At 57.1% G+C, this 25,993-nt stretch overlaps 6 protein-coding genes across 6 annotated transcripts; 3 read left to right on the forward strand and 3 right to left on the reverse strand.

Annotated features, from left to right (window-relative positions):
• Positions 1 to 1,220: 1,220 nt before the first annotated feature.
• On the forward strand, positions 1,221 to 2,239 carry CDEST_08290 (uncharacterized protein; the record flags this gene model as incomplete). Its single annotated transcript, XM_062924449.1, has 3 exons — positions 1,221 to 1,329; positions 1,510 to 2,043; positions 2,127 to 2,239. The coding sequence occupies 3 exons, from the start codon at positions 1,221 to 1,223 to the stop codon at positions 2,237 to 2,239; spliced, it is 756 nt and encodes a 251-aa protein (XP_062780500.1).
• Positions 2,240 to 5,396: 3,157 nt separating this feature from the next.
• Positions 5,397 to 6,261, reverse strand: CDEST_08291 (Putative V-ATPase proteolipid subunit, F/V-ATP synthase subunit C superfamily; the record flags this gene model as incomplete). The annotated part of the gene is made up of 6 exons (XM_062924450.1): positions 5,397 to 5,439; positions 5,494 to 5,664; positions 5,730 to 5,845; positions 5,902 to 5,984; positions 6,067 to 6,097; positions 6,211 to 6,261. 6 exons carry the CDS (start codon positions 6,259 to 6,261, stop codon positions 5,397 to 5,399), a joined length of 495 nt encoding a protein of 164 aa, XP_062780501.1.
• A 1,876-nt stretch (positions 6,262 to 8,137) lies between these two features.
• CDEST_08292 (Putative DH domain, DEP domain, CNH domain, PH-like domain superfamily, pleckstrin domain 5) lies at positions 8,138 to 13,849 on the forward strand. Its single transcript, XM_062924451.1, has 3 exons — positions 8,138 to 8,717; positions 8,866 to 12,503; positions 12,557 to 13,849. Exons 2-3 carry the CDS (start codon positions 8,886 to 8,888, stop codon positions 12,647 to 12,649), a joined length of 3,711 nt encoding a protein of 1,236 aa, XP_062780502.1. The 5' UTR covers positions 8,138 to 8,717; positions 8,866 to 8,885; the 3' UTR covers positions 12,650 to 13,849.
• Positions 13,850 to 14,073: 224 nt separating this feature from the next.
• CDEST_08293 (Putative BTB/POZ domain-containing protein) lies at positions 14,074 to 14,900 on the forward strand (the record flags this gene model as incomplete). The annotated part of the gene is made up of 2 exons (XM_062924452.1): positions 14,074 to 14,232; positions 14,316 to 14,900. 2 exons carry the CDS (start codon positions 14,074 to 14,076, stop codon positions 14,898 to 14,900), a joined length of 744 nt encoding a protein of 247 aa, XP_062780503.1.
• Positions 14,901 to 15,314: 414 nt separating this feature from the next.
• CDEST_08294 (Putative ribonuclease Z/Hydroxyacylglutathione hydrolase) lies at positions 15,315 to 16,792 on the reverse strand (the record flags this gene model as incomplete). The annotated part of the gene is made up of 2 exons (XM_062924453.1): positions 15,315 to 16,466; positions 16,790 to 16,792. The coding sequence occupies 2 exons, from the start codon at positions 16,790 to 16,792 to the stop codon at positions 15,315 to 15,317; spliced, it is 1,155 nt and encodes a 384-aa protein (XP_062780504.1).
• Positions 16,793 to 18,201: 1,409 nt separating this feature from the next.
• On the reverse strand, positions 18,202 to 25,927 carry CDEST_08295 (uncharacterized protein; the record flags this gene model as incomplete). The annotated part of the gene is made up of 2 exons (XM_062924454.1): positions 18,202 to 24,543; positions 24,596 to 25,927. The coding sequence occupies 2 exons, from the start codon at positions 25,925 to 25,927 to the stop codon at positions 18,202 to 18,204; spliced, it is 7,674 nt and encodes a 2,557-aa protein (XP_062780505.1).
• Between the last annotated feature and the right edge of the window lie 66 nt (positions 25,928 to 25,993).

A 25,993-nucleotide genomic window follows, 5' to 3' on the forward strand; every position in this document is an offset into this window, starting at 1 on the left:
TGGCTACCCAAACTGACAGATGTCCCCCTTCCCCCCACCTCCTCTATCGTCGTCAGCCAATGCTGGGCGGCGGCACGTTTGCGCCAGGAACACGACGCCCTGAGAACCGGCCAGAGCCACCTCGCCTCTCTTCGGCCTCTCCCCAGCCCGTAAAGTCCATGGCTGTCGTTGTCGAGTGTACCGTACATCAAACACACAATCAATGCCTGGTTGCTTGCATGCTGCTCGTTTCTTGAGATACGAACCTGACCCTTACTCGTTCTGTCTGGCTCGCTCTGAACCTTCCTCTAATCCTGGTCTAGGTAGGTAGTATAAGGAAACCGGCCATTCACGCCATCCATCATCCTCCTACTTCTTCCCCTTCCGCTGTCTTAACCCCTCTTCCCTCCCTCTCTGCGCCTCAAATAGGAAAGCGATACATCTGACTTGCATCTTCCTGCCTGCCTTGCCTTGCCTTGCCCTATCCTGCCTTGCCACCACCCAGCACGCACGACAGTAGATACCGTCCCGGCTGGGCTTCTTCTGTTATCGTTCTAGCTCCCTCTCTCTCTCACGTGCGCAACACCACCCATCTCGTCCACGTTCAGCAAGGTTCTGTCTCTACAAAAGTACAAAAGGAAAAGATACAGAGGCACACGAGAGGCTCGAAGCTGCGCTACTGCTGCGCCAAGATCCAACCCTCCCCACACCCTCCCCTCCATCACGCACCAAGGGCCCCATCCTTCGGGCAGAGGCATCCCAGTTCCCACCGGCTCGGACTGGACTGCAGCCATCACTGCGTTGCTTTATCCGTCCCTGGCGTCCACCTCGTCCTTCTCGCTTCGTGCGTGACCGACTTCTTGTTTCCCTCCCTTGACCTCTTTCTCTTCGAGCTTGGGTCTTGGAAGGCGTCATTCATATCCTATACGCTCGCTCCCCCCCCCGACCTGCTCTGGATCTTGTCGTGCTTGGGAGTACAGGGTACAGTTTGCCTTGCTGAGCACAAACTGAATAGGGATTCCCGCTTGACCTTCCTGACTTGTTTATCTTCCAAGTTGCGCTCGCGCCGATATTCTGAAGTGCCGAATCTTCCTCCGCAACCAGATGGTCGCGGTTTTCCCTTCCAACTTTCGCATCTTACCTTCGACCGGCTATTCCTGAACCTCCAGCGCCCCTGGCTACGATTCTACGATTCTACGACTTTACGCTCTACCCAACCGCCACAAACACCGCTGTTCAAAATGGCCGCCGCTGTGACAGAACACCCGCGGTTCTTCCCCTCGCACGCCGATGCGCTGACCTCTGATGACTTTGAAACGGCCTCGATCCGCTCAGCCGCGCCGTCCTACTGTGAGTTGGTCCTTGTCTTGCTACAAAGTTGATATGCGGAGGGGCAGCTGTCCTCCCGCTGCGGTCTTGACGCCTGACGTGTTCGAGCCTCATCGACAGGCAGAGACCAAACAACAACACGCCTCTCAGCATGCGAGAACAAGAAACAAGAACACGGCTAATAGACACATTGAATACCAGTCTCAGATGCCCCCTCCTACCACTCGACAGTGCCGAATCCCGAGCCTATCCCCCCTTACTCGCCGCCCGCCAACAACAGCAACGTCAGTCGCGGCACCCACGGATCCACTCGATACCCGAGCTCCCTGCTCCCTGCCGCCCCGGCGACGGCCCCGACTCGCTCCGGCAGCTCGACTCCCCAGCCCCACCGAACCACCGGCCTGCCTCCGATCCCCCCGGCGCCGCCCGTGGCCGCGCAGCTCGACCAGTTCCGCATCCCGACCTGGTCGACCGTGCACACGAACCCGACGCTCAACAACGTCGCCCGCCGACGCATGAACCAGGGCGCCGACCCCGTCGCCCACCTCCGCCGCTTCATGTCCGAGCGCATGGCTGAGGAGGAGGCCGCCCAGCGAGCCAGGGACTTCCGGCCGCTCGAGGACCCGTACCTCGTCGGAGAAGAGGCCGCCGCAAGCGCTCGCAGAGAGAGGCTCGCCCGCGAGACGGGCGACGACATCCTCTGGGACGAGGACCGTCGGTGGAATCGATTTCTTGGTGAGTTTTCTTAGTTTTCTGTTTGTTTTGCTTCTTTTTCTTCAGGCTTTTGAAGAAGGGTCGGCCGCTGACTTGTTTCTCAGCCCAAATGCAGACTTGGGAAGACCGCGAGCGCAACTGGAGGAACCTGCGACAACCCGCGCCGACGCAGCAGCGCAAGAAGCTGACCCGTCGCCTCACAGGACGCCTCTGGTAGACAGAGGGGGTTTGGCCCGTGGTAGCTACGCATGTGATGTGACTTGAAGAAACGATGCATCAAATGGAGGACAAAACGGAGTATTTGGATCATTTCTTCTCCTTTATCATTCATCCGTCGGCGTCTCCACATAGAGCATTTGGGAGCCGATGATTCCTTCTGAAAGGGAGACGATTTCCATCAACAGGGGTTTCTTCTTCTTCTTTTCGGGGCAAAGAGACGTGGTGGTATTTGGTGCCTTCTACCAGGTCGAGTAGTCTCTGGACTGATCTTTTCCAGTTTCTACGCACCTCTAGGGCCGATCTTCAACCTTCAACCTTCAACCTTTTTTCTTTTCTTTTTTCCTTTTTTTCGGCATCAACCTGGCGTGGATGTATTTCTGGGGACGGAAGGCAGGAAAACCCCCGTCATCCCGCCAGTATTTCGTGTCTACGCATCGAACAGTAGGGAAATAGCACAGCACCCCCGGGTCTCGAGGCCTGGAGGGATGGGGGGATGGATACAAGGGATCAAATTGAAGAACCGAATTTTTCATTTCCATGATCACACTCCGCCTGAGGCTGGGCCAAGGCGTGAATCCCATGTTTGCTGCTTACGTGCTTGTGAGACTATCCGAGGGGGGTACGCAATGGATAGGCTGAGTGAGATACGTAGCCCACGCGTTACACTGGGAAAGAAAACCAAAGTAGAAAAAACACTCAGTATAAGCGGTATGCCCAACACTGAGCCTATCAGTGATGACGGATAGACGGCAGGAAGCACGGCTTGGCTTTCCTTGGTGGTCTCGCCCGGAGCTGCGCCGTGTTGGGAGAGTACGCAAGCTGGGCGCGTAAGACGGCCTTGGTCTTGTCAGAAGGTGGGGGGGGGGGAGTACCTGATGTGAGGCTTGTGTGAGCAGATGCTGATCTATCTGTATAGCTCATGACGCGGGCCCAGCCTTGTTCTGAGAACGCTGAATTTGTCGACAACCGTCCTTTTACATAGTCTTTTGTCGCGTCGTACGGCCCGTCCGAGTGTCTGGTAGCTCATTAGATCGGATAGGTCAAGCCCGCTGTGGCGATGATGTGAACTTCAGCTCACGTTGCATGAACGACGGGAGTTGGTTGCTGGTGCTCGAAAGGCGCGCTGTGTGGAAAAAGACGGTGTGGGCGGTTGTTGAGTGGTTCATCGAGAACCGAGACTTTTCGTTTCTTTCCTTTCCTTTTTTTGTTAATTTTTTCTAATACAAATGTCGACCGTTATTGATGAGCAAGAAACTCACCGGCGGTTTTGGCGTTTTGAACGTCTTCAGGAGAAGTCTAGGTTTGGCTTATTGTCCTTGGACGGGGGACGGCGAGAGGCTCTCAACTGGCCTAACACCAAACGGTGGTTGTTGGGCCATCTTCCATAGCGGACTTCTGCATTTCAACAACAGCTCACGCCGTCGAGTAAGTGCCCATATCCATTTTTGAGCCTGATCACCCGTTGAAGCGTACCCAGGAAGATGCTGAGAGCATATGCGGCGCGACTGTTGGCTTGGGCCATTAGCAAGGTGAACTAACGGGACACACGATAACAGTTTTGCGAACCTACCATGAGTCCTAGGAATTTGTGAGAGGTATTCGACGATGCTGCGTTGTTGTGAGTCGCCTGTTCTATCGCAGACCCCTCCGCTCTTCCGTCTCGCTCAGTGCGGTTGGTAACCATGGCATAGAGGAACTCCCTTACGCAACGATCGCCATTGACTCCAGCCCTCTAGAACAAGTGCTTGCATGGAGTCGAGAGTCGATTGGCCTCCCTGGGGGCATAGGCTGGAAGTCTACAGTGATCTCTATACCGTCACACGGTTACACCTGTGCATACACCGTCCCGTCTCAAACAAAGCACTCCATATCCGCTGCAGAAGATTCGTTGATCATCTCTCTGTTTGCCCTGGCCCAGCGTGCGTTGCGTGCATGTAAGTGACCCCAACACGGAAGGCCAATTTCGAAAGAGAAAAAAAAAACGATTCCAGTTGCTCCACGACGAACATCTCGTCACCCCTTCTCCCCCCTTATTCGTAGAGTTACTTGTCCCTGGCCCTTTCGATGCGAGCACCTGTCAAGGCAGCCGGTTCAACATGCTCGGTGATGAGGCGGACTGACTTTCGAGACGCTGTTCGGGTGGAACACCGGGGGTAGAATAAAACGCGGGGGTTCTCGTCAGATCAGTCTCCCAGTAAAGCGGGAGGGGAAACGACAAGCGAAGCTTGATTGTTCTTCAGGCTGCCTCCTCGCCGACTACCTGCCACGACGCCATCGTGGATATGTATATGCTCACATGGTATGTGATCGATGCATCCTGGAGACGAATAGGCGTAAATTTCTGTCGGCCAAGGAACGCTTAAAATGCAAAACAGTCTATTTGACTTGATGGGGAGTCCACCTTCGCTTGAAAGGCAGGAGAAAGACCCGCCAGGTTGCGGAGCTTGTTCTACAATATCAGTCTTCATTGGGGGGGGGGGGGGGGGGGTTGCGAGCTGGTGCGAGAAAGGGCCTGCACTGCTTACGCACTGCAGAAAGGCATGTCCGGTCCAGCGTAGCTGCTGTTACTCATCCCCGCCGTGGCCACGACGGACGATGACCGTTCCCGCCCGTCCTTGCGTTCTGGGCTGCGTAACATGTCGAGCGTGAGCGAGACAGTAAGCCCAGCTGCTGGAGCGGTTCTTCAATCACATGCGCTCCCCGTCACATAGTGTCCTCGTGTGCGTGTGCCTTGCTTCCTGGAGGAAATACACTGCCTTGCTCCGTGACGAGAGACATATGCCAGACTGGCGTTCGTTGTCGCCGTCGCCAGAAGTCAAAACAGGCGGCGTTCACAGCTTCAAATGGTACAGGAGATGGACTGCTTTCGAAAAATTTCAAAGACTGGACCCGGATGCCTATCATACCTTCCGCCGCTCCCATGGTTCTCTTCTAGCCCGTCACACGTAAGATTCTACACGAGGGTCCTGATGTAACGCCGTGCCATATGCAGGTTTGGACCGGAAACCGCCCAGATACACCCCCTTCATTCATGTTTCTTTTCAGCCCCACGTCCGGCGATTCCCTGGCTTAATGTACAGTGGTTGCGTTGAGGGGCGTGGCTAATTTGTAGTAATTTATTGCCATTTAGATTATTCGATGGACTGAGAGGGTGCTTAGCCCTTGGACTTGGTGTTCAGGATAAGGGCGACGATGAGACTGCGATATGAGTTAGCGGACACACGCACAGCAAACAGCGACAGGTCAGCGTACCCGTAGAGACCCAGGACTTCGCCGAAAATAAGAATCAGGACCATGCCGACAAAGATGCGCGATTGCTCCATGTACGAGCGCACGCCCTTGTCACCAACAATGCCGATCGTGTAGCCAGCCGCGAGGCCGGTGAGGCCGACGGACAGACCGCAAGCAAGGTGCATAAAGCCGCTATCCCACGTGTCAGCAACGGTGTTCTTGTAGCTCCGATATCCTCCCACGTCGAGCCGACTGACTTGAAAAGGCTGTAGTTGCTTCCGGCGCCGGGAGGGGTCAAATCTTGGGCGATGAGGACGGAGATGACGAGAGAGTAGACGGCAATGATACCGGACATGACGACGGGAATCAAACACTGCGCAGGTGTTAGGGGGGCTGATCTGATCGGACGGGGTTTCGTGGGCAGCGTGCCTTCATGATGAGGTCTGGTCTAAATGTTCCGACACCAGCAATACCGATTCCAGACTTTGCGGTACCGTATGCGGCGCCGATGCCTGTTAATCCGAGTCTTGTTTAGCACATCGTTCTCTTCGTCGCGTCGAGAGCAGGGTAGATAGGCTGTGTGATTGAACGTACATCCGAAGATCATGGCAGCCGCAATGCCGGCCTGGAGCGGAGCAAAGTCAGCGCAAGTTCGGTCGTCGATATCATAGCTAGCTAGGTAGCTTGCTTCATTACGAAACCAGCACTGGGTCCGGGGGGCGAGAGAGATGAGCTTACCATTCCGATGAACGGCGCGAACTTGGGGGCGAGAACGGAGTCTTCAGCCATGATGGGCAACGATGTAGTCGGACTCGATGTGAGGGATTCGTGGTGATGGCCGACGGAAGGGGGGGTTGGAGGGATATGCGTGTCGAGGATCCCGCGATGTACTGGCGAGTGGCTTCCTGGATCCAGGACCTTGGAGCTTGGTGACGGTGACGAGGTCCAATCAGGAGCGTAAGCTGAACAGGCTGAGAAACCCGTGACGCGGCAGAACCATGGGCCGAAATACTAGCCACAGTCCCAGATACAATGTGGCTGGTCCTAAATTCCCGATCGGGCAGACCGACTGTGTGGTTGGATTTAGTGGGGCAACAGGACGCTTGCATACGGCGCAGCAGCCAGCCGGTGTTCTCCCGATGGCTTGTGTTATTGGGGGAATACCTGCCAGCAGGCTTCGTCGGCCACTGAACGAGTGTCATTCTGGGTTCCCTTATCGGTTCACAACCTATCGCGACGAAGGCGCATCCAGCAGGCGCAGAGTCCCTTGGTTCCCGCCACCAGCTTTCCTCCTACCCTTCACACCACTTCCAATGCAAGCCGCAGCTTTATCTCATGTTTTATGTTTCTTTTTGGTGCCGCCAAAATGGGGGAACGGCACGTGTCTTGGCGCGAAGATAGTCATTTGGCTTTTGTTGCGCCTCTCCGATATCTCAAACCAGGGCGGGGTAACTTTCCTTTTTGGACGGTGACGGCTCGGGGACGAAGAGCTCCGCCAAAGCTTCACTACCTCGAACATCTGCCCCGGATCCCGATGGGATGAGGTACCTCTTGCTTCGGAACGCGGTGCATTGGAAACGATCAATCTGGGAGAGACTAACAGACAGACAGATAGACAGACAGGTACACAGAGACTGGCTGTCATGACCAGAGCCCCGTTACTCGCGTGCTTTGTTAGCGGTTGCGCACGAGGGAGGGAGATCCATCTAGTCACGCTGCCCACCTAACGTACGACGGTTTCCAGTCTAGCCCTGTTTCTGAGTAAAAGGGTTGCTTGAAAACGAGGCACTACAGATGCTGTGAACGCGACAAGTTAGTCAGAGTCAGACATTGGGATATTCTTAGATCCGTATACCTCGCGATATCATCTCAGTGGAATGCCCAGGCTAGGCTGGTGGGCGTCTTTAATATTGGACGCTTCGACGCGGAGAACAGCAGGGCGCCACGCCCAACTCCACGGGCGGTAGGGGCAACGGTGGATCGGGCCAAGTCCCGACCTTTGAAGTCCTAGCGCCTCAGTGGACCGTCGAACTTGCACCCTTTGGGGGTTGGCCGTCTGTTCGGGTTTGACAGTTCATTGACTGGCGTTTGATCGATTGCGATGATCCGTCTGCTGCTGATGCACCAGCTGTGATCGGGTGCCCGACGACGTCTGGCGGGCGATTCGACTGTGCCACGCCGTTGCTTCCTGTCGAGCGGCCAAGTAAGCATGATTACTAGGTGGTAGGTAGGTAGGTACCTTAGGTGGATAGTTACGTGGGCAGGTACCTAGGAAGGGAGAAAGACGGAGGCCACACAAGAAGGCATTGGGATTACATTACATTGCACCTTCCGTCAATAGAAAACGCGCATCTAAATACAACCCGAGTAAGGAAGTCAGTGCCGTATCTGCCCGTGCCACTGTTACTGTCAATGTCAGTCGTACCTGCCTCTGCCTCACTTGAGTCTTGCGGTGGTTGGTCGTCCCCTCCCCTCCCAGCGGCATCCCGTCCATCCATCAACCCAATCTGCCTCCTTGCCTCTTAGGTACCTTATGTATCCATCCCCAGCGTTCGGCGCCCGTCCCAACCCAGTGTTTCCTGGCTCCTCCTCTCCCCCTTCAGTTGGTTCAGTTCAGTCCTAGGGCGGCCCATTCAAGCCCAATGCCGATTACTTAGCACCATCACCCACCCACTCACCCACCAGCGACACCCTCTTCCACCACAACAACCGCCACAAACCACCACCGCCTTTTTTTCGCCCGCAGCATTTCCATCCGCCAACAACTAGTTTACTCAGCATTGTTATCGACGGCCGCATCCCGCACCACCACCCTCTCTTTCTCTTTCTCTTTCTCCTCCGACGCTCCTTTCGCAGGCCCTCGGGAGAAAAGAAGAAAGAAAATTGTCACATTCTGCTTGCTTTCGTCTCTTTTCCCACTCGTCCGGTTTCCTGTTTTATTTATTACGACTCCCTTCAACGAGTGACTCGCGGCCGGGTCACGGCTGTCTGTCGAATCATAGGCCCAAAACGTCACTCGGCCCATCCTAGAAAGGAGACGGAGAATAGAACGAAGGGGAAACCGATAGCAACCAACGAGGAAGAAGGAAAAACCACTCCATCCTCCCACACCGGCCACCGCCTTTCCGACACATTGACGACCGTCGGCGCGACCTCATCTTTCAACCTGCCAATTGCGCCCTTTGAGCGGCGTGGACGGTCCTGTGTCTCCCCACCATAGCCGGCGGCCGTTGAGGCCTCGCGTTGTTAGTACTACTACACCTCTCCTTCGACTCTCTTGTACCACATTTTTCTCCACCTTGGCACACTCGCCATCTCTCTCTCTCTCCCCTTTAATCCAACCCGCCAACACACGATCAACGGCTGATAAGGGTCCTCGCCGCCAATTTCCAGCTCCATCAATCCAAACCATCATGGCCGAATACCATGGCGACCCGAGAGGCCACTCGTCCAACTACCAGCGCGATGCTGCCTTCTCCAACATTTTCGGCGCTGCCCCCCCGCCGGGTCGCTCCCAGACAATGACCTCCTCCTCGATGCCTCCTCAGATGATGCCGCAACAGGGCAGAACGCAGACAATGTCATCTTCGACCATGTCTTCCATGCAGCGACAACCGCCCCCGAGAGTCCCTCCGGGCCAATACGTGGATCGCGAGCCGAGCTCTCCGAGAGGCGCTCCCGTGCAGCATAATGGGTACGCGGCACAGCAGCGCTCGGCGTCTGGTGGCTACCAAGTGCCCAATCCTCAAGCACACTACCTGCAGCAGCAACAGCAACAGGCTCGCCGCCCGTACGGAGGGCCTGCCGGTCCGCTCCCTCCGCGCGGCGACGCTCGTGGCCCGCCGCCCTCGTCCCAGGCCCAATACGGTCCGCCAAGAACCGCAGCACAGAGATACTACCAAGCAGGCGGGGGCGCTGGGCCGGCTTTGAATAATGATCCCTACCGCTCGCAGTCTCTTGCTTCCGCCCCCAGACCGAACATGTACCAGCCTCCCCCGAGCGCCTACGGTTCTCAACCGAGTCACCAAGCCCCGGCCAATGCCTTCCGTCAACCTCCGTACAATCCGAGTTCGTCCCGAACCACGGCGCAAGGAAGGGTCGTGCCGGAACGCCACGACGACCGGGCCATGTCAATGACCGGCTACCCCCCTCAGGACCGCGATATGCATCAGCAACAAAACTCGCACCAGACGATGAGCGGCAGGGTCATTCCGAACAGAAGGGCACCCGTGGAGTTGCCAGCCACCAATGGCAGCTTTGGGGGAGGCTACACACCAGCGCCAGGGTCTCAGACGAGGACGACCAGCATAGCTTCCTCGAATGGCGATTCGCACGCCCAAAGGACAATGTCGATGGCGTCTACGGTGGCACCAACGATAACACCTTCGGAAAGCGACGCTGCGACACTGGCACATAGGCCCTCCATGAGCAAGTCCATCGACGGCGAACGGCCGCCAACCGCCAAGATCCGACCCCCCCTGGTATATCCCGCGCTGCTGTCGAGGGTTGCCGACTGCTTCCGACAAAAGATCATTACCGGCGACCGGACGAAGAACGAGCTCACGTATAAGAACGCCTTCAGCGGTGCCGAAGCTGTGGATGTCTTGTCGTACATTATTAGGACGACCGACCGGAATCTGGCGCTGTTGCTGGGACGAGCACTCGACGCACAAAAGTTCTTCCACGACGTTACGTACGAACACCGCTTGCGAGACTCGACGTCAGAAATGTACCAGTTCCGGGAAACTCTTATGGAAGAACCCGAAGAGAAGCCTCCTGTAAACGGCGTTTTCGTCCTCCTTTCCGAGTGTTACTCCCCGACATGTACGAGAGACCAACTTTGCTACTCCATCGCCTGCCCACGAAGACTGGAACAGGTATCTCGGCTGAACCTGAAGATTCAGCCCGGTCTGAAGAAGGAGTCCGACAACGCAGCGAACGAGGACGATGTCGACCAAACCGACGAGCAGAAGCTGTGGATTAATTCCGTCCCTAGGGAAGTGGCCGACAGCGTCGGCGACAGGGAGAAGAAGAGGCAGGAGGTTATCTCGGAGATCTGCTACACAGAAAGAGATTTCGTCAAGGACTTGGAATACCTTCGCGACTTTTGGATCCTGCCCCTGCGGTCTAAGGCGTCTCCTATCCCTGCTAACAAGAGGGAGAAGGTTGTCAAGTCGATATTCAGCAACATTGTGGACCACCCGAGTCTTCACGCGGTGAGCTCGCGGTTTGCCAAGTCGTTGACAGAGCGGCAACAGAAGAATCCGGTTGTCGGCAATATTGGTGACATCTTCGCCGAGTGGGTACCTCAGTTCGAACCATTCATTTGGTATGGTGCCAGGCAACTAGAGGCCAAGTTCGAATTCGAGAACGAACGTTCAGCCAACCCCTACTTTGCCAAGTTTGTGGACGAGATTGAGCGGAGAAAGGAGTCGCGCAAGCTCGAGCTCAACGGTTATCTCACCAAGCCGACAACCCGATTGGCTCGTTACCCGCTGCTGCTGGAGAACGTGCTCAAGTATACAGAGGACGGCAACTCTGACAAGGAAGACATCCCCAAAGTGCTAAAGTTGATCCGCGACCTGTTGACGAGAGTCAATGCCGAGTCAGGAAAGGCCGAGAACAGATTTAATCTAAGACGCTTGCACGAGCAACTGCGCTTCCGGCCCAACGAGAGGGTCGACCTGCGCTTGACAGAGGAGGGCAGAGAATTGGTTTTCAAGAGCCAGCTAAAGAAGACACCGCAGGACGCCTCCGAGATCACGGCCTTCTTGTTCGACCACGCGGTTCTGTTGGTGAGGGTCAAGCAAGCTGGCAAGGGCGAGGAGATCAAAGCATACAGGCGCCCGATTCCCTTGGAGTTGCTCGCTATTCGGGAGATGGAGGAGGTGATCCCTGGATCTGGCGCCATGAAGCGATCGTCTTCGAGTTTGATTCCTCAACTGCGGACCAACACGAACGACAGCAAGAAGGGCGAAGGCTGGCCGATCACATTCAGGCACTTGGGTAAAGCCGGGTACGAACTGACGCTTTACGCGTCGAACCAGGCAGCACGCAAGAAGTGGCTCGAGTTCATTGACAGCGCCCAACAACGTCTGAGGGCTCGCGCCGACTTCTTCAACACCAGTGTTATCTCGGCAGGGTTCTTTGTCGGTACGAACCAAGTTAACTGCGTCACGCCATATGATGGTGGACGCAAGCTGCTGTATGGAACAGATAACGGCATCTACCTCTCGGACCGCAAGAGCAGGGACGCGGTGCCCAAACGGGTCATCGAGACGACGAGCGTCACCCAGCTCGATGTTCTCGAGGAATACGGTCTCCTTTTGGTGCTGTCGAACAAGGCGCTCTACTCGTACCCTCTGGGAGCTCTCGACCCCAACGAGCCCGCTCTTTCCAAGAGACCCAAGAAGATCCAGAGCCACTGCAACTTCTTCAAGACGGGCATCTGCCTGGGCAGGCATCTTGTGTGCTGCGTCAAGTCCTCGGCTCTTTCGACTACAATAAAGGTGTACGAGCCCAACGACGCCATGTCCAAGGGGAAGAAGCAGAAGGGTTTTGGCAAGATGTTTGCTGGACAAGACGAGCTCAAGCCGTTTAAGGAATTCTACATCCCCACGGAATCGTCGTCGGTGCACTTCCTCAAGTCGAAGTTGTGTGTGGCGTGTGCCCGTGGTTTCGAGGTGGTGTCGCTTGAGACGCTCGAAACCCAGTCGCTTCTTGACCAGGCCGACACGAGTCTTGACTTTGTTGCGCGGAAGGAGAACGTCAAGCCGATCCACATTGAGCGCCTCAACGGCGAGTTCCTGCTTAACTACTCGGAATTCTCCTTCTTTGTCAACCGCAACGGTTGGCGCGCGAGACCGGAATGGCGCATCGACTGGGAGGGAACACCACAGAGCTTCGCCCTCAGCTACCCGTGGATCCTGGCCTTTGAGCAGAACTTCATTGAGCTCAGAAACATTGAGAATGGCGCCGTGCACATTGTGCCTCACAAGAACATTCGGATGCTGCACAGCAGTACGCACGAGGTAAAGTCGTGTTGTGCCTTGCTGGTCGAGTGTCCTTTGCTTACACTCGATAGATCATTTTTGCGTACGAAGACGAAAAGGGCGAAGACGTTGTCGAAGCCATTGACTTTTGGAAGACCAACAACAGGAGATCTGAAATTCCTTGAATCGACCCTGCGACACCATAGCATCTCACCCGTTGGGCGGGAGATACCATGTTTGATTAAAGATCGATACCAGAGTGATTTGACGACTCGACTTCTTTCGCAGCCTTTTGGCCGGCCACCATTCCGCGGCGACGAGGGCCACGTTCTGCCCGGTACGCGTCACATCCCAGAGACGTTGATGTGGGGGAAGGGGAGGTTTTCAGAGCAGTCAAGGACACGTTCTTGCTGTCATGGACATATGGTTATGTTTTGTATCCTCGTTTGTACTTGGATGAGAGTTCTCACCTGCTTGGTACAGAAAGCCATTCTTATGCATGAGCTGAAGGGGGGGCGAGCGTGGAAAAAATGCATGAAAGAGGGGTGATGCGGGATGGAGAGAAGAAGAACGTGCGTGGCGAGGAAGCACAATGGTCAGCCGGAGGAGCAGCAGAGGTGGATGCGAACAATCTGAGGCTAGTTGTTCCCATGCAAAGATGCTGTGGCCTGCGTGACTGTGATGTGAGAGAAGAGGAGGAGAACATAGCGTGAGGGGCTGGTTGTTGGTTGGCTCGTGTACACCGTCGTTCGAGCTTCTGGGGGATCCGAGGTTGCATAGTGGTGCATGGGGGCGGTTGGACTAATTTCGACTTTTTCGTCATTGCATGAGCGTGTTCAAGAATGAGACTGAGATGGTTGTTTACCTATAGCCGTGGTGAAGATGTACCGCCCCCGACTCTCTCAGTGTCATTCTCGTGCTCGTTGAAGTTTCACGAAACGGTCTGCATGCGTGGGCTACCTCGGCCTTGTCTTTGGCTGTTGTTGGATTCCATGGCAGTCAAGTCTTCTTATAGTTGGGCGATACGGTAGACCTTATATTGACCTGAGAAAGATGCGGAGGGTATCTTTAATTCGAGGTTGACCCTCCTTCGGCTGCTTCGAGGCATTCGGGGTGAGAGCTTTGGGGCGAAGGGCAGGTAGATGGGAGATAGGCTTCCCTTTCCGACGTCGGCTGATGACGGCGTTCAGGCACTCAAAACTCCAAAGGACTCCCACCTGCCTACCTACCTAGGCAGTCAGCCAGGTAGGTGTTACTTGGCCGGTAAAAGGATACTTGTAAATGATCGCATCCTCGCCTAGGAAAGGCCAACTTGCTCTTGCGATGGGGAGTATCTTCCCATCCAGTCCGAATGGCCTCCCATCCCACTCATCTAGACCGGCGGCCCCTTCTATTTGTTTCTTGACATTCATCTATTCCTCCACCTCTCCCGGCCATCGTGTTCTCGTTTCCCCTCCGCCGACTATACAAGATACGTGCTTTGGATTCAACAACATCATCTTTTCCGCCTCGGTCACCAAGACAGCTTGCGTATACTACTTCCAAGTAGACGAATAGCCAGATCAGAACCGACCCGAACGAACAAGAGTAAATCGAGTAGCCCGATGCGATGGAATTCGAATTGTCGGATGGCTCCCCATGGCTCTTTCTGACGGAGAAGCTCGCCGACTACTCCATCATCTGCCAAAATGCCGTGTTCCGCGTCCACAGGGCCATCCTTAGCTTTCACTCTGGCTATTTTGAGGCCGTGTTCCGCACCAACTCGCAGGTACTTGGATTTTCTCCCGGAACACATGGGAAATCTTTCCATGTTTCTTTGTGACGAGGCGGATGGCTGAATCAATCCCGCAGGAAGCTCAGGATGGCGGGACCGTCCTACCCGATATCGACGCACAGGATATGCTATGCCTTCTCGACTTCTTTTACCGAGAAGTGCTAGACTTCATCTTTCCACCGGAGGATATCAAACGCAACCTTGGCATCTGGATGTTGGCCCAGCGGTTCCAGGCGAACATTGCGATGCGGTCGATTGAGAAACGCTTGGCGTGTTATCTCGCCGACTACGAATGCAAGAAAGTCGGAGCGCAGACTCACTATCTGAACAAGATCTTCTCCCATCCAGTCTGTTCCACATCCGCCCTCGGTAGTATGTTTGCAGAGGCTGCCTGGGTCGTCTCCCTCGACATGGCGGATCATGGAAGCTGGCTCGCCATCTTCAACGCCTCGGTCAAATTCCCAGCGTTGATGTTCAACATGCTTTGGTGGGCTGGGTGGTACGCGCGGACCGCGAACACCAAGGGTTGTGTGGCTGGCCAGCTGATCGACTCTGTGGCCGCCAAGGAAGCCAGGATGTTGAAAATCGCAACCAAGCTCACCAGAGGCCTAGATGTCATATTCAACAACAATGCCTCTGATGTCGCAAACGACGTTGCCTGATTCAGTTCGGGTGATACCTACTGCAACAACCCAGCACGGTCTGTCTTCCAGCTCGTCCCGTAATCAAGAGCTCGCATTCGGAAGAAGTGAGTGTTCATTCAGGTGTTGGATTATTCGGGTAACTGGGAGTGGCCCGTCAGAGTTGAGGGCCGGTTCTTTTCGCCATTACTTCACGGCGGTGCATCCTTTCCACCATTGGCAAAAATGGTGGTGCCTCACTTGCACACACACACACACGAAAGCAGTTATAGTCGTTCATGTCAGTCAGTGTACATTCTAGTTTGGTATCGAGCAGGATGACAGAAACCCAAACGCCGTAATACAACCCATGAAAAACCATGGCTCCCACTTCCGCTGAACTCCCCGAGCATACACGCATACTCTCGCTTTCTGTGTCTCACTCTCCTTCTACCTCTAGTGCTTCTCGCCGGCCAGATGCCACTCAAACACTTTCCTGAACCTCTCCTTGCCATCGCCCTGGATGGTGTCGCCGTGGCAGGGCACGATGGTGTCAAAGTCCCAGGCGTCGATGCGGCGGATGCTGTCGTTGAAGCTGGGCCTGTCCTTGCTGCTCATGACGTACCACTGGAAGCGCTTGACCCACTTGACGTCGCCCTCGGTGGTCTGCAGGCTGCCGAACAGCCGGTTGGCGAGGCCGGACGAGGTGTCGCGCTCGCCCTCGGGCGCCCTGGAGTACTGCTCGGTGGGGGGCAGGTTAAAGAGCAGGTCGGCCTGGATGAGGACGCGTTCGGGCTTGTAGAAGAAGACGATCTCCTTGTTGGCGTGGGCGTCGACGTACTCGTACTCAAAGTCGGCGTCGAACTCGGGGGTGACGGAGATGGCGCGCTTGTCGGGGCCGCCCTTGAAGGCGAGGAAGAACTCGTCGGACGGGTTGACCTTGGGGTCGCCCGTCTGCTTGGCGCGCTTCTGGGGCAGGCCGTCCGGGCCGATAAGGCGGGCGGCGGGGAAGGCGGCCTTGTACTCGGAGAGGAAGATGTGGTGCTCGATGTCCGGGGCGACGATGTAGGCGAGGTCGCCGCCCTTCTCGGCGATCTTGGCGCGGACGGCGTCGGTGAGGGCGACTGGGGAGAAGACGGCGAGGGCGCCCGAGGACAGGCGGACGAGGGTGCCGCGGCCGCCGATCTTGATGGCGCCGAAGCGGGAGAAGGGCACGGAGAAGGTGGTGATGTTGGGCGTCAGGTCGCGGATGACCATGACGTCGTCGGGGTTCTGGGGGATGAGCTTTTGGGACATGGCGGGCTTGCGGTGCTGCCCTGCGGACGTGGACGGGTTGTTATGGGAGGAGGTCTCCTTTTCCTGCTGGTCGGGGGAGTCGAGGGCGGCGTGCTGGCCCTGGTTAGGCGTCTGGTGGGACGGGGCGTCGCTGTCTGCGCGGGACGAAGATGCTCCGGGCGCGGCGGATTCCTGGCCGCGGGAGTAGTGGTGATGTTGCTGCTGAGCTTGAGACGGGTTGTGGGTTGCCGTGAAGGCTCTGCGGGGGACGCGCGACGAAGTGAGGACGCGGGGTGTGTGGCGGGCTGATATGGCCGGGTATCTCAAGAAGTTCTAGATGAAGGAGAGGGGTGTATTATTAGTGATGGTAGTGGTGATTAGGAAGCAATGTGAGTTTTTGTAGGTGAGTGTGTATGTGTATATGTGTGTTTGTGGTGGGTATCAAGTCAAGGTGAGGCAAAGCAGAGGAAGAGGCAAATATATAAAGAAGTAAGAGGATGTCGGGAAGGGGGGGGGGTTTATGTTGGTGCAAGAAGAGGAAGGAAGTATGAGGTAATGATGGCTGGGAGGGGGCCGGGATGAAGCAGGCAAGCTCACGAGCTAGGATATGGGGTGAATTAAGCAATCGCTCGAGATGGGGGGGGGGAAGCACGTACCATTTCTTCGCATTCGACGGGTCGGTCGTTCTAGAAGATGTGGGGGAAATATCTGCAGGGCGGAATTGCGCGGGTGTGTGTGAGTGAGAGAGTGTGTGAGAGAGATTGTGAGTGAGTAAGTGAGTGAGTGTATGGTTTGAAGAGGGTGGCATGTAGTAGCATGTAGCATGTAGCATGTGGCATGTGGAATGTGGAATGGGGAATGGAGAATGAGGGATGTAACTGGGACGGATTCCGCAACGGCTGCGAGCTACTCAATTCGGACGGGTTGTATTTGAAATGGGGCCTTGTCCCGGGCCGGCCGAGCTATCTATCTTCGATGTATCTAGTATGGGTTTTTTTTTTTTTTTTTTTTTTTTGGTGTCCTTTCTTTGTGTGGGTGATTGGTGACGACGACGGCCGAGTGGGCGCAGTCACCTTACGCAGGTATCCCGTCCGTTGTGGTATTTGAAATATCGGGTTCAATATTACAACCGACGGACGGGCTGGTTAGTCGGCCGCTGTCAAAACGCAACGCGCCCAAGTCATGACATCACCAGCAAGTGTGGTGTGGGAACTGCCCATCAGAGTGACATCTTCTATCTGCCCGTGCAGGAGCAGAGAGTGCATTATGGATACAGAGTACTTATTGCGCCTTTCCCTGTGATGCTTACTCAGCCTGCCTTGTTTGTTCCTTTCCTTTCCCATCCCCCCCCGGGTCCCCATTGCCCTCACCGCCGGCCGAGGCACAATCGGGGTCGGCCGGATGCGAAGTCCGTTCTTCAGCGTTTGAGAACGGGGCACGGGGGGGAAAATTTGGAATTGATAAACAGTTGACAAGTCTCCATGTTTAATTACGTGCGCTGGAATTCCGCCAACAACCATGATTCTTCTGGCATTGTGCGGGAACCGGGGGCTCGAGTCTTTCCGCCCAGAGCGAAAAAACACCTTCGACCGCCCCACAGGGCCGAGGTACAGAGCCGGACTAGGCCGAGAGTGGAGACCCTTCTGAACTGAGGGTCACTGCCGGGTCTAAGCCTATTCCGGATCAGAACCCTTGTTCCCAGGGCCCCGGGCACGGGGGGTGGTGCGATGTCTCAATTCCAAATCAACCATCCTCAAGGAGCACAAGTCCACGTCAAAGAAGAACCAACACACGTGGGATATCATTCTAGTCTCAAGGATTACTGTACAACAATCCGTCCAGGGAGGGAAACAGAGCACACCGTTTATCGACCAAGTAACCCCGTGGAAAACCAAACACCCCGAACCATCCGAACAGAAACTAATTAACACTGCACTGCATATCGCTCACACCTCACCCGTCCGTCAGGATCGGCGAGTCAAGGCCGGCGAGTCATCCGTCCCCGCCGCCCGCTTTCCGTGCCTTCCGCGCCCTCCACGGAGCTTGACGATCCCCTCTCTTCCTCCTCTCAACCCCCCATCCCGTCGCCGACGGCGGTGCTGAGCGGAACCATCACAGGGTCGTCCGACGTCCCCAGCAACCTCATGTCCACGCCGTCGAGCCCGAACCATCTGGACCTCTCCGGGTGCAGCCCGCGCTCGACAAAGTACGCCCGCGTGTACCGGTTGGCCATCTCCCACACCTCCCGCACCGCCCGGGACACCTTCACCACGCGCCACGCCTGGTAGAGCACGCACAGCACCAGCACGTCCTGCGCCACGATCGCCGCCCGCTGCGGCGGCAGCGCCCCGGGCCTCCGCGGCTTCCATCGCCCGTCCGGCAGCACGGACGCCGCGCAGTGGAGCAGCCCGCCGACGACCGTCGCGACCGCCTGCGCCCACGAGAGGAGGCGGGCCCACAGGCACCTCCGGAACGCCAGGACGAGGCGCGGCGTGTAGCCCCGGTCCGCGTTGCGGATCTGTTCCCGGACGTCCGCGTCGGCCCGCATGATGCCCATCAGCCGCCAGAGGAGGCGCCCGTCGTCCCTGGGCGCCGCCGCGCCGCGCTTTGTCCCGCAGCACGCGCGGTACGATTTGTAGACCCTGCCGAGGTCCCGGACGACCTCTTTGGCGTCGGCGGGGAGGCCGTCGAAGATGGGGTTCGTCGGGTCGTTGCAGAGCCCGACGCAGGGGCAAGCACACCGCGATCTGTCGCGCGGGGTTCTGGCTGGGTTGTTGTTGTTCTCGTTGTCGTCGTCACTATCGCCGTCGCTGGAGTCGTCGCTAGAGTCGTCGTCGTCGTCGCCGGGATCACCGCCGGCGGCGCCGCCCGGCTGCTCGTGGGGCGGCCGAGGCGTTCGGGGCCCCTCCTCCCCAGGCGTTCGTCCGCGGCCTTGGCCCCCGGCGCTGGTCCCGCCGCCCACTTCGACGCCGCCCACCTCGTGGTTGCCCGCCGTTTCGTCCTCTCCGAGGCCGTCCTCGCCGTTCGGGCTGTTCGTCCCATCCAGCTCCTCGGCCAACTGCTGGGTGATGGTGCACTGCTCCTCGAGCCGCTTGTCCAGCGACGTGAGCATCCCCTCCTGCCAGTCGAACCTTTTCTGCAGGATTCCCATCTGGTCGAGGGTGTCCATCAGGTTCCTCTCGGCCAGCCCCCGAGCCTTCTCGGCCGCGTCGTGCATGGCCTTCCAGTCCTCGACCTGCTTCTCGTACTCGGCGTGCCGTTCGCCGAGGCGGCCCTCATACCGCTTCCTCTCCTCGGCGAGGTGCTCCGCCCTCTTCTTCCTTTCGTCTAGGATCTCCCGGACCAGCTCGCGCTCTCGCCGTGAAACCGGTTTGTAATCGTCCACGGCTTTGTTGTCCCCCTCGTCCCCGTCGTGCTTGTCCTCCCCAGTGTCCTCGTCCGCCTCCTCGACCCGACAGAGGATGTTGGAAAGCCGTCGTCTCGTCTTGTCCAGCCGCGTCCTGTCGTTCTCCCCGTCAATGTCAAGCGCCCGTGCAATGTCCGTCATCAGCGTGGAGCGCTTGTCCTCCGCCACGTCCGATCGCCTCTGGGCGTCGCCAAGCCGCTTCTTCATCCCCTGGACGACGGCCTGGGCGGTCTCGACCTGGGCGGCCTTGTTCATGAACTCGTCCCTGAGCCTCTGCTTCAGGCTCCCGACCTCCCTCATCAACTGGTCCACTTCCTTCTTGAGCTCGTCGTTGTCGAATAGCGTCTCGCGCATCTCCCTGTCCAGGCCGTCCTGGATGGCCTTTGCCTGGGAAGCCTTCAGCTTCTTGATGGTCTCGTCCCGCTTCTCGATGATGACCTCCAGCTCGTCCTTCTCCTCGGCCAACCACTTGAACCTGGTCTGCTCGACGTGGACCAGGGCTTTCTCCTGCATGAGTTCCTTCCGAAGCTGCCCGAGACGCTCGTCTCCCGCTCCTCCATCCTCCCCTGACTGCTCGGCGACCCGAAGCTGCTCTCGCAGGGTGTTGTTCTGGTGCCTGAGGTCCCGCACCTTCTCTCGGAGGTCGCCGTCCGTGCTGGCGGCGATGCCCTCGGACAACTGCGCCCGGAGGTGCGCGTTCGTCGCGGCGGCGTCGGCGATGATCTTCCTGAGGCGCCGTATCCTGCGCTTCAGGCCCTGGTACCTCTCCGAGTTGTAGCCCGCGTGTATGAGGGCCTCGACGTCGGACTGGATACTGTCCGCCCCTTCGAGGAGGCCCTCCGTCCCGGTCTTCCAGCTCTTCAGGACGTTGAAGACGGTGTGCGGGATGAAGGACTTCAGGGCGCGGTTGGGGTCGCCGTCGACGCTGTAGAGGTCGTCGTCGGACGCGATGGAGGACGCGTCGCTGGCTGCGCCGTCGTACGCGTTTGCGCGGAGCAAGGCGTTGCGGTCTTCCACCTCTCTCTCCGCTCGTTCCGCGGGGGTTATAGCCCTCTGGTCGCGGCTCCGACTGCGGACCTGGCCTCCGGGTACGGGGTCTGGGATGGCCATCAGGTCTTCGTCGGCGCGGTAGATGTCGTCCAAGGCTTCGTCGCAAGCCTCTGCGAACGAGTAGAACTTGACCAGCTGGGCCTGGATGCTGCGTACAAGCGACTCCTGGGCCCCGAGGCTGAGACGCGCGCGCTCGCCGTCCCCGTAGGAGTCTCCGTCCGAGCTGCTCCCGTAGTCTTTGTCGTCTTCGTCCGATTCGCTTGGGCGGGGAGGCACCGGGCGCCTCCAAATGGTGCTTGCTTGAGCCATAACCATTTTGTTCTTGATTATGCTGTTCCTTTTGCAGAACGGCTCACAGGGGTGGCCGCCGAGCCCGTGGAAATGTCGAGGTTCTTGGCCCGTACGTTCGATCAGATCGAGGAGGGCCCTTTCTTGGCCGTGCTCATCCTTCCGCGTCTTTTCGATCTTGCGTTCCAATTTGGCGATCCTCTTGAGGATTGCGACGTTGTCGTCGCCGGGGTCCTGGTCGTCGTCGTCGCCCGACTCGTCCTCGCTCGCGCCGTCGTGCTCCTGTTGGTGCTCGTTCCCGGGCTTGTCCGTGTCCTTGGCGCCGGTGTCGTCTGCTCCCTGCTGCTGCTGCTGCTGCTGCTGGTGGTGGTCGACATCGTCTATGGCCCCGTCGCTTTGCTTGGCCTCAACGTCTCCGAGCCTCTGTCTGAGAGCCCGAATCTCTTTGTGGAGTGTGGATCTCACTTCGTTGCGCTTCGTGTATTCTTCGTTCTCCCGTATTTTCTCTGCAAACGCCTCACAGGATTTCTTGATGTTCTCCAACCTGACGGCGTGCTGATTGTCGGTCTCGGATCCGGAGGTGTCGAGATTCTGATCCGGCGAGGCAGATGGCTGCGCCGAGCCATCGGACATGCTCGCCGGCGTCGTCTCGGGAGGACCGGCCGTCCCGGCTTCGGATGGCTTGGGAGCACCTGAACTCAATACCTGTTCGTAAAGACGCCTGTGGAGTGTCTCGAGCATCATCAGCTCTCTCCGCTGTAAAAAGAGTGCCGTATCGATCATTCTCTGAGGCGGACCTGGACGCGTGCGGAAGGGCACCATGTTCTTTGCGTCCAAGTGCGCTCCTCTCGGTCTAAACTGGTCAACGATGGTCTGCGTCGCCGCATCTGTGGGAGTTGTGTCCGCAGTTGACTGGGCGTCTTTGAAGGCGTCTTTGCGGGGATCGTTGAGAGCGTCTCGCACATCCTCGAGAGCCGAGAGTTTGGCCTTGATTTCGTCCATGGCTTTCTGGTGCTTAGTCTTCATCCTTTCCATCTCGGCGTCGTGGCTTCTGCGACTGCTGTTCTCCGCAGCTTCATGTCCGGACTCGAGGTCGTCCAAAGCTCTTTGGTGCTCGAGCTTGATTTCATCCAGTGCGGAATCGTCACGGCCTTGAGTCCTTGCATCCGCGGCCTTGAGTCTGGCCTCAAGTTCGTCCATGGCGAGTTTGTGCGCGTCCTTGGCCCTTTCCAGCTCATCGTGGCTTGTGCGGCTGTTCTTCTTCTCCGCCTCGAGTTTGGACTTCAGGTCGCTCTCGGTCTGTTGATGCTCGAGCTTGATCTTTTCCACCTCGGCATCGTGGCTTCGGCGAGTGTTCTCTGCAACCTTGAGTTTAGACTCAAGACCTTCCACAGTTCGTTGGCGCTCGGCTCTGATCCTCTCCAGTTCGGCGTGGTTTGTGAGGCTGTCCTTCTTTGCAGCCTCAAGTCTGGACTGAAGATCATCCATGGCGTGTTGATGCTTGAGCTTGACCTCTTCCAGATCGGTATCGACATGATTGCACCTCTTCCCGTCTGAGACTACAAGCCTGGCCTCGAGTTCTTTGATGGCCTGTTCGTGTTCGATCTCGATTCTCTCCGAGTTGGCGTCATTCTCACGACTCTTCCCTTCCAATACCTCGAGCTTGGCCTGGAGCTCGTCCACGATCAGTTGATGCCCTCGCTTAACCTCTTCCAGATCGGTGTCGACATGATTGCACCTCTTCCCTTCCGCGGCCTTGAGCTTGTCCCTGAGTCCATCCGTGACCTTCTGGTGTTCGAGCTCGATATTCTCCAAGCGGGCGGCGTGATCGCGACTCTCCCCTTCCGAGGCCTCGAGCCTGGCCTTGAGCTCGTCCACAGCCTGCTGCTGGTCGAGCTTGGTTCGTTCTAGCTCGGCCTTGTCCGCGCGAAGGGTTTCCTTCAGGGCCTTCATGTCCTTCTCGTATGTCCTCACGATGTTGTCGTGCTCCATCTTGAAGTTGTTCAGCTCGGTCTGCTTGTTCGCTAATGCAACGCCGCTGGTGCCCTTCCAGACTCCGTTCTCTTCCACTTCATGACGTCTCGCCGCTTCGTTTTGGGCTTTGAACGCTTCGGCTTTCACCTTCATCTCCAGTTCGGCGATCTTCTCCTCGAGCCTCGTTATATTTTTCTGGCTTTCGTCGTCGTTGTCGTTGTCGTCCTCGTCCTCGCTCTCGTCATCCTGGGTTCCGTCGCCCTGGAGCCCTTCCAACTCTGCAACTTGCTCCTTGAGTGCCTTTCCATGAGCGTGACAGTCGTCGAGCGTCTTCTGCTTCTTCTTGAGTTCCTCCTCCTTCTCTTTGAGCTCCTCCTTCAGCTTTCGAATGTCCGCATTCATCTCTTCAATATCCGCCTCCTTCTCCTGGAGCTTTTCCTCCTTCCTGCGAAGCTCCTCGTTCAAGGCGATGTTCTCTTCCCCGACAACCTGCCCCGAATCTGCGTAGATCTTGAGATCATCTTGGAGCTGCTCCTTTTCCTGCATGAGCCGGCTCTTTTGCGCCTCGAGCTCCCCGATCCTCACCCGGAGAGCCGAAACTATGACCTGTATGCTCTCCACCGCTTGGTGGCTTTCGCCCAGCTGAACTTCGGCATCGTTGACGCGGTTGAACAAGTTCGTCAGAAGCTCCAGATGCTGATCCGGGTCGTCTTCGACCGAGCTGGAGTTGGCGTCCTCCCCACCCGCGCTTTGGTTCTGCAGCAGGGCGCGAGCCTCGGCCCATTGGGCTTTGGCCTCCGCTTTGCTGGCCTTTGACTGGACGGCGTCGATTTGCCTCTTGAGCATCTCGTCCGTCCTTTGCTGGAGTGAGAACTTGTCTTTGAGCTTCCTGAGCTCCTTCTCGCGCCGCTTCGCCTCGGCCTTCAGCTCCTCGATCTCCTTTTCCGCCTGCTCTCGGAGAGCCCGGCACTTGTCGAGCTCGGCTTGCTTGTTTCGCATTTCGATCGCCGAGACCCCCTCAAGCTGCTGTCTGTCGGTTTTGGCGGTTTCTTTGTGATCGGCGATGTGCTGTTCCAGCTCTTGAACACTCTTCCTCAACGCCACGGCTTCCTCGCCCAAGTTTCCGATACTCGTGACTGTCTTTTCTAGTTTGCGGATCTCATCTTGAAGCCTGCCGATCTCGTTCTGTGTCTTCTTCGTCTCGTTCTCCAGTTCCTCGATTCTCTCGCGCGCCTTCGTGTGCCGGTCTTCGTATCCAGCCAGCTCATGAACCCTCTTCTTCAACGCCTCAGCTTCCTTGCCCAAGTCTCCGTTGCTCGCGGCGATCTTTTCCAGTGTACGGATTTGACTTTGAAGCCTGTCGATCTCATTTTGTTGCTTCTTCGCCTCGCCTTCCAGTTCCTCGATTCTCTCGTTTGCTTTCACGCGCTGGGCTTCGCAGCTGGCCAGCTCTCGATCCTTCTTCTCCAGCGCCTCAGTTTCTTTGCTCAAGTCTTCGGTGCTGACGGTTGTCTCCTCCAGTTTCCGGATTTCGCCTTGAAGCGTGTCAATATCACTCTGTTGCTTCTTCATCTCGCTCTCCAATTCCTCGATTCTCTCGCGCGCCTTCGCGCGCTGAGCTTGGCTTTCGGCCAGCTCCTCGCGGAGTTTGGCGGAAATGTCTCCCTCGCCCGCCCGGATATCTTCGGGGGCCTGTACTAACATTAGCAACAAGTTGGAACAAGAGAGCAGACGCCGAACGTACCACGGAAGACTCCCTGCTGAAATCCTCAAGTTCATTCTTTAGGCTTTGTCCTGCTGCTGGTGGGCTCGCCGGCTCCGACCCCTGGGAGTCGAAGTCTCCCATGTTGAGCCTCTCCCCGCCTCGGCCGACGAGCCCAGGAGATGACGCCTCGGATGGCAGACGGTCTGGCTCTACAGCCACGCGGAGATACTCGTGATAGCCATCTTTACCCACCAGGGACATGAGCCCGCCTTCTTCGTCGTTCCAGATGCTGAAGAGATTGAGGGCTTGTTCCTCCGCGGCCACGCTGTAGATGGGAATAATGACATCCTTGAACATGTTTCGAACATCGTCCACTGCGAGTTCCTCCTGGATCACCGTCTCGCGGTCATTCTCCGCCTGATCCAGCCGATCTTGCAGGTCTGCGATGTCGCCCCTCGCGTTGTCGAGACGCTTCTCGTACTCCTCTAGCGTCAGGATCTCGTTGTCGACCCTAAACGTGGTGGGCGCCCGCTCCGCCTCAGCCCTCGCAGCTCTCCTCAGCTGCTCGTCCTTCTCGTGTCGGAGACGCTCGACCATTTCCTCATATTTGTCGTTCTTGTCTTCCAAATCCTTCACAAACTCGTCTTGGTGTTCCAGCTGCTTTGATCTCTCATCATCCTTCTTCTTGTAGGCCTCCGTTGCTCTCTGATACTGCCTCTCGAGGTTCGCCTTGTCGGCCTTGAGGCCTTTCAACTCCTCGTGCAGGTCGGATATCGTGACCCTCATGGCTTCCGTGTCGACAGAAGGGGCGCTCTTCTGGTTGCGCCTCTGGGCCTCTTCCAAAGCATAGCCGAGCTGCTGCATTGCGATTTCTTTCTCATTGTACTCGGTGACCGCTATCTGAAGCTTTGTTCGAGTCTCTCGCAGTTCCAATGTTGCCGCATCGCGCTCAGCGGTGATGCTAGTGAGCCGGCCCTCAAGATCCTGATATCTGGACTCGCACGCTTGTCTGGCTTGCTCGGCGGAAGCGAGCTCGCCCATTTTGGCGTCTTTCTCCTGGATGGCATTTTCCAAGGCCTTCTTCTCCTTCTCGAAATTCGCTTGTGCTGATCTCGATGTCTCGAGCTGGAGTCTCGTATCGCGCAGACTCTTGTCTTTATCGGAAAATTCCCCGGACAACCTCACGACAAAGTCCTTGAAGAGCAAGTCGGTCGTCTTGAACGTCGTCTCGGATTCGTCTTTGTCGTACCAGTGCTCTGTGAGTACACTGGGAAGGGCGTGTGTCCCCGCAAGTTCTCTCAAGTACCTCTTCAGCTCTAGGAGACGGTTTTGTTCCGCTAAGCGGTCCACCGTTGAGCTGGCCTCGATCATTGAGGGGTTTGGCTGCGGTGGAGAAGCTCTTGTGTTCTCAGGACTTGAATCATGAGCCCGCTCTCC

The sequence above is a fragment of the Colletotrichum destructivum genome, chromosome 5, assembly GCF_034447905.1.
Source record: "Colletotrichum destructivum chromosome 5, complete sequence".
NCBI classification, from domain to species: domain Eukaryota; kingdom Fungi; phylum Ascomycota; class Sordariomycetes; order Glomerellales; family Glomerellaceae; genus Colletotrichum; species Colletotrichum destructivum.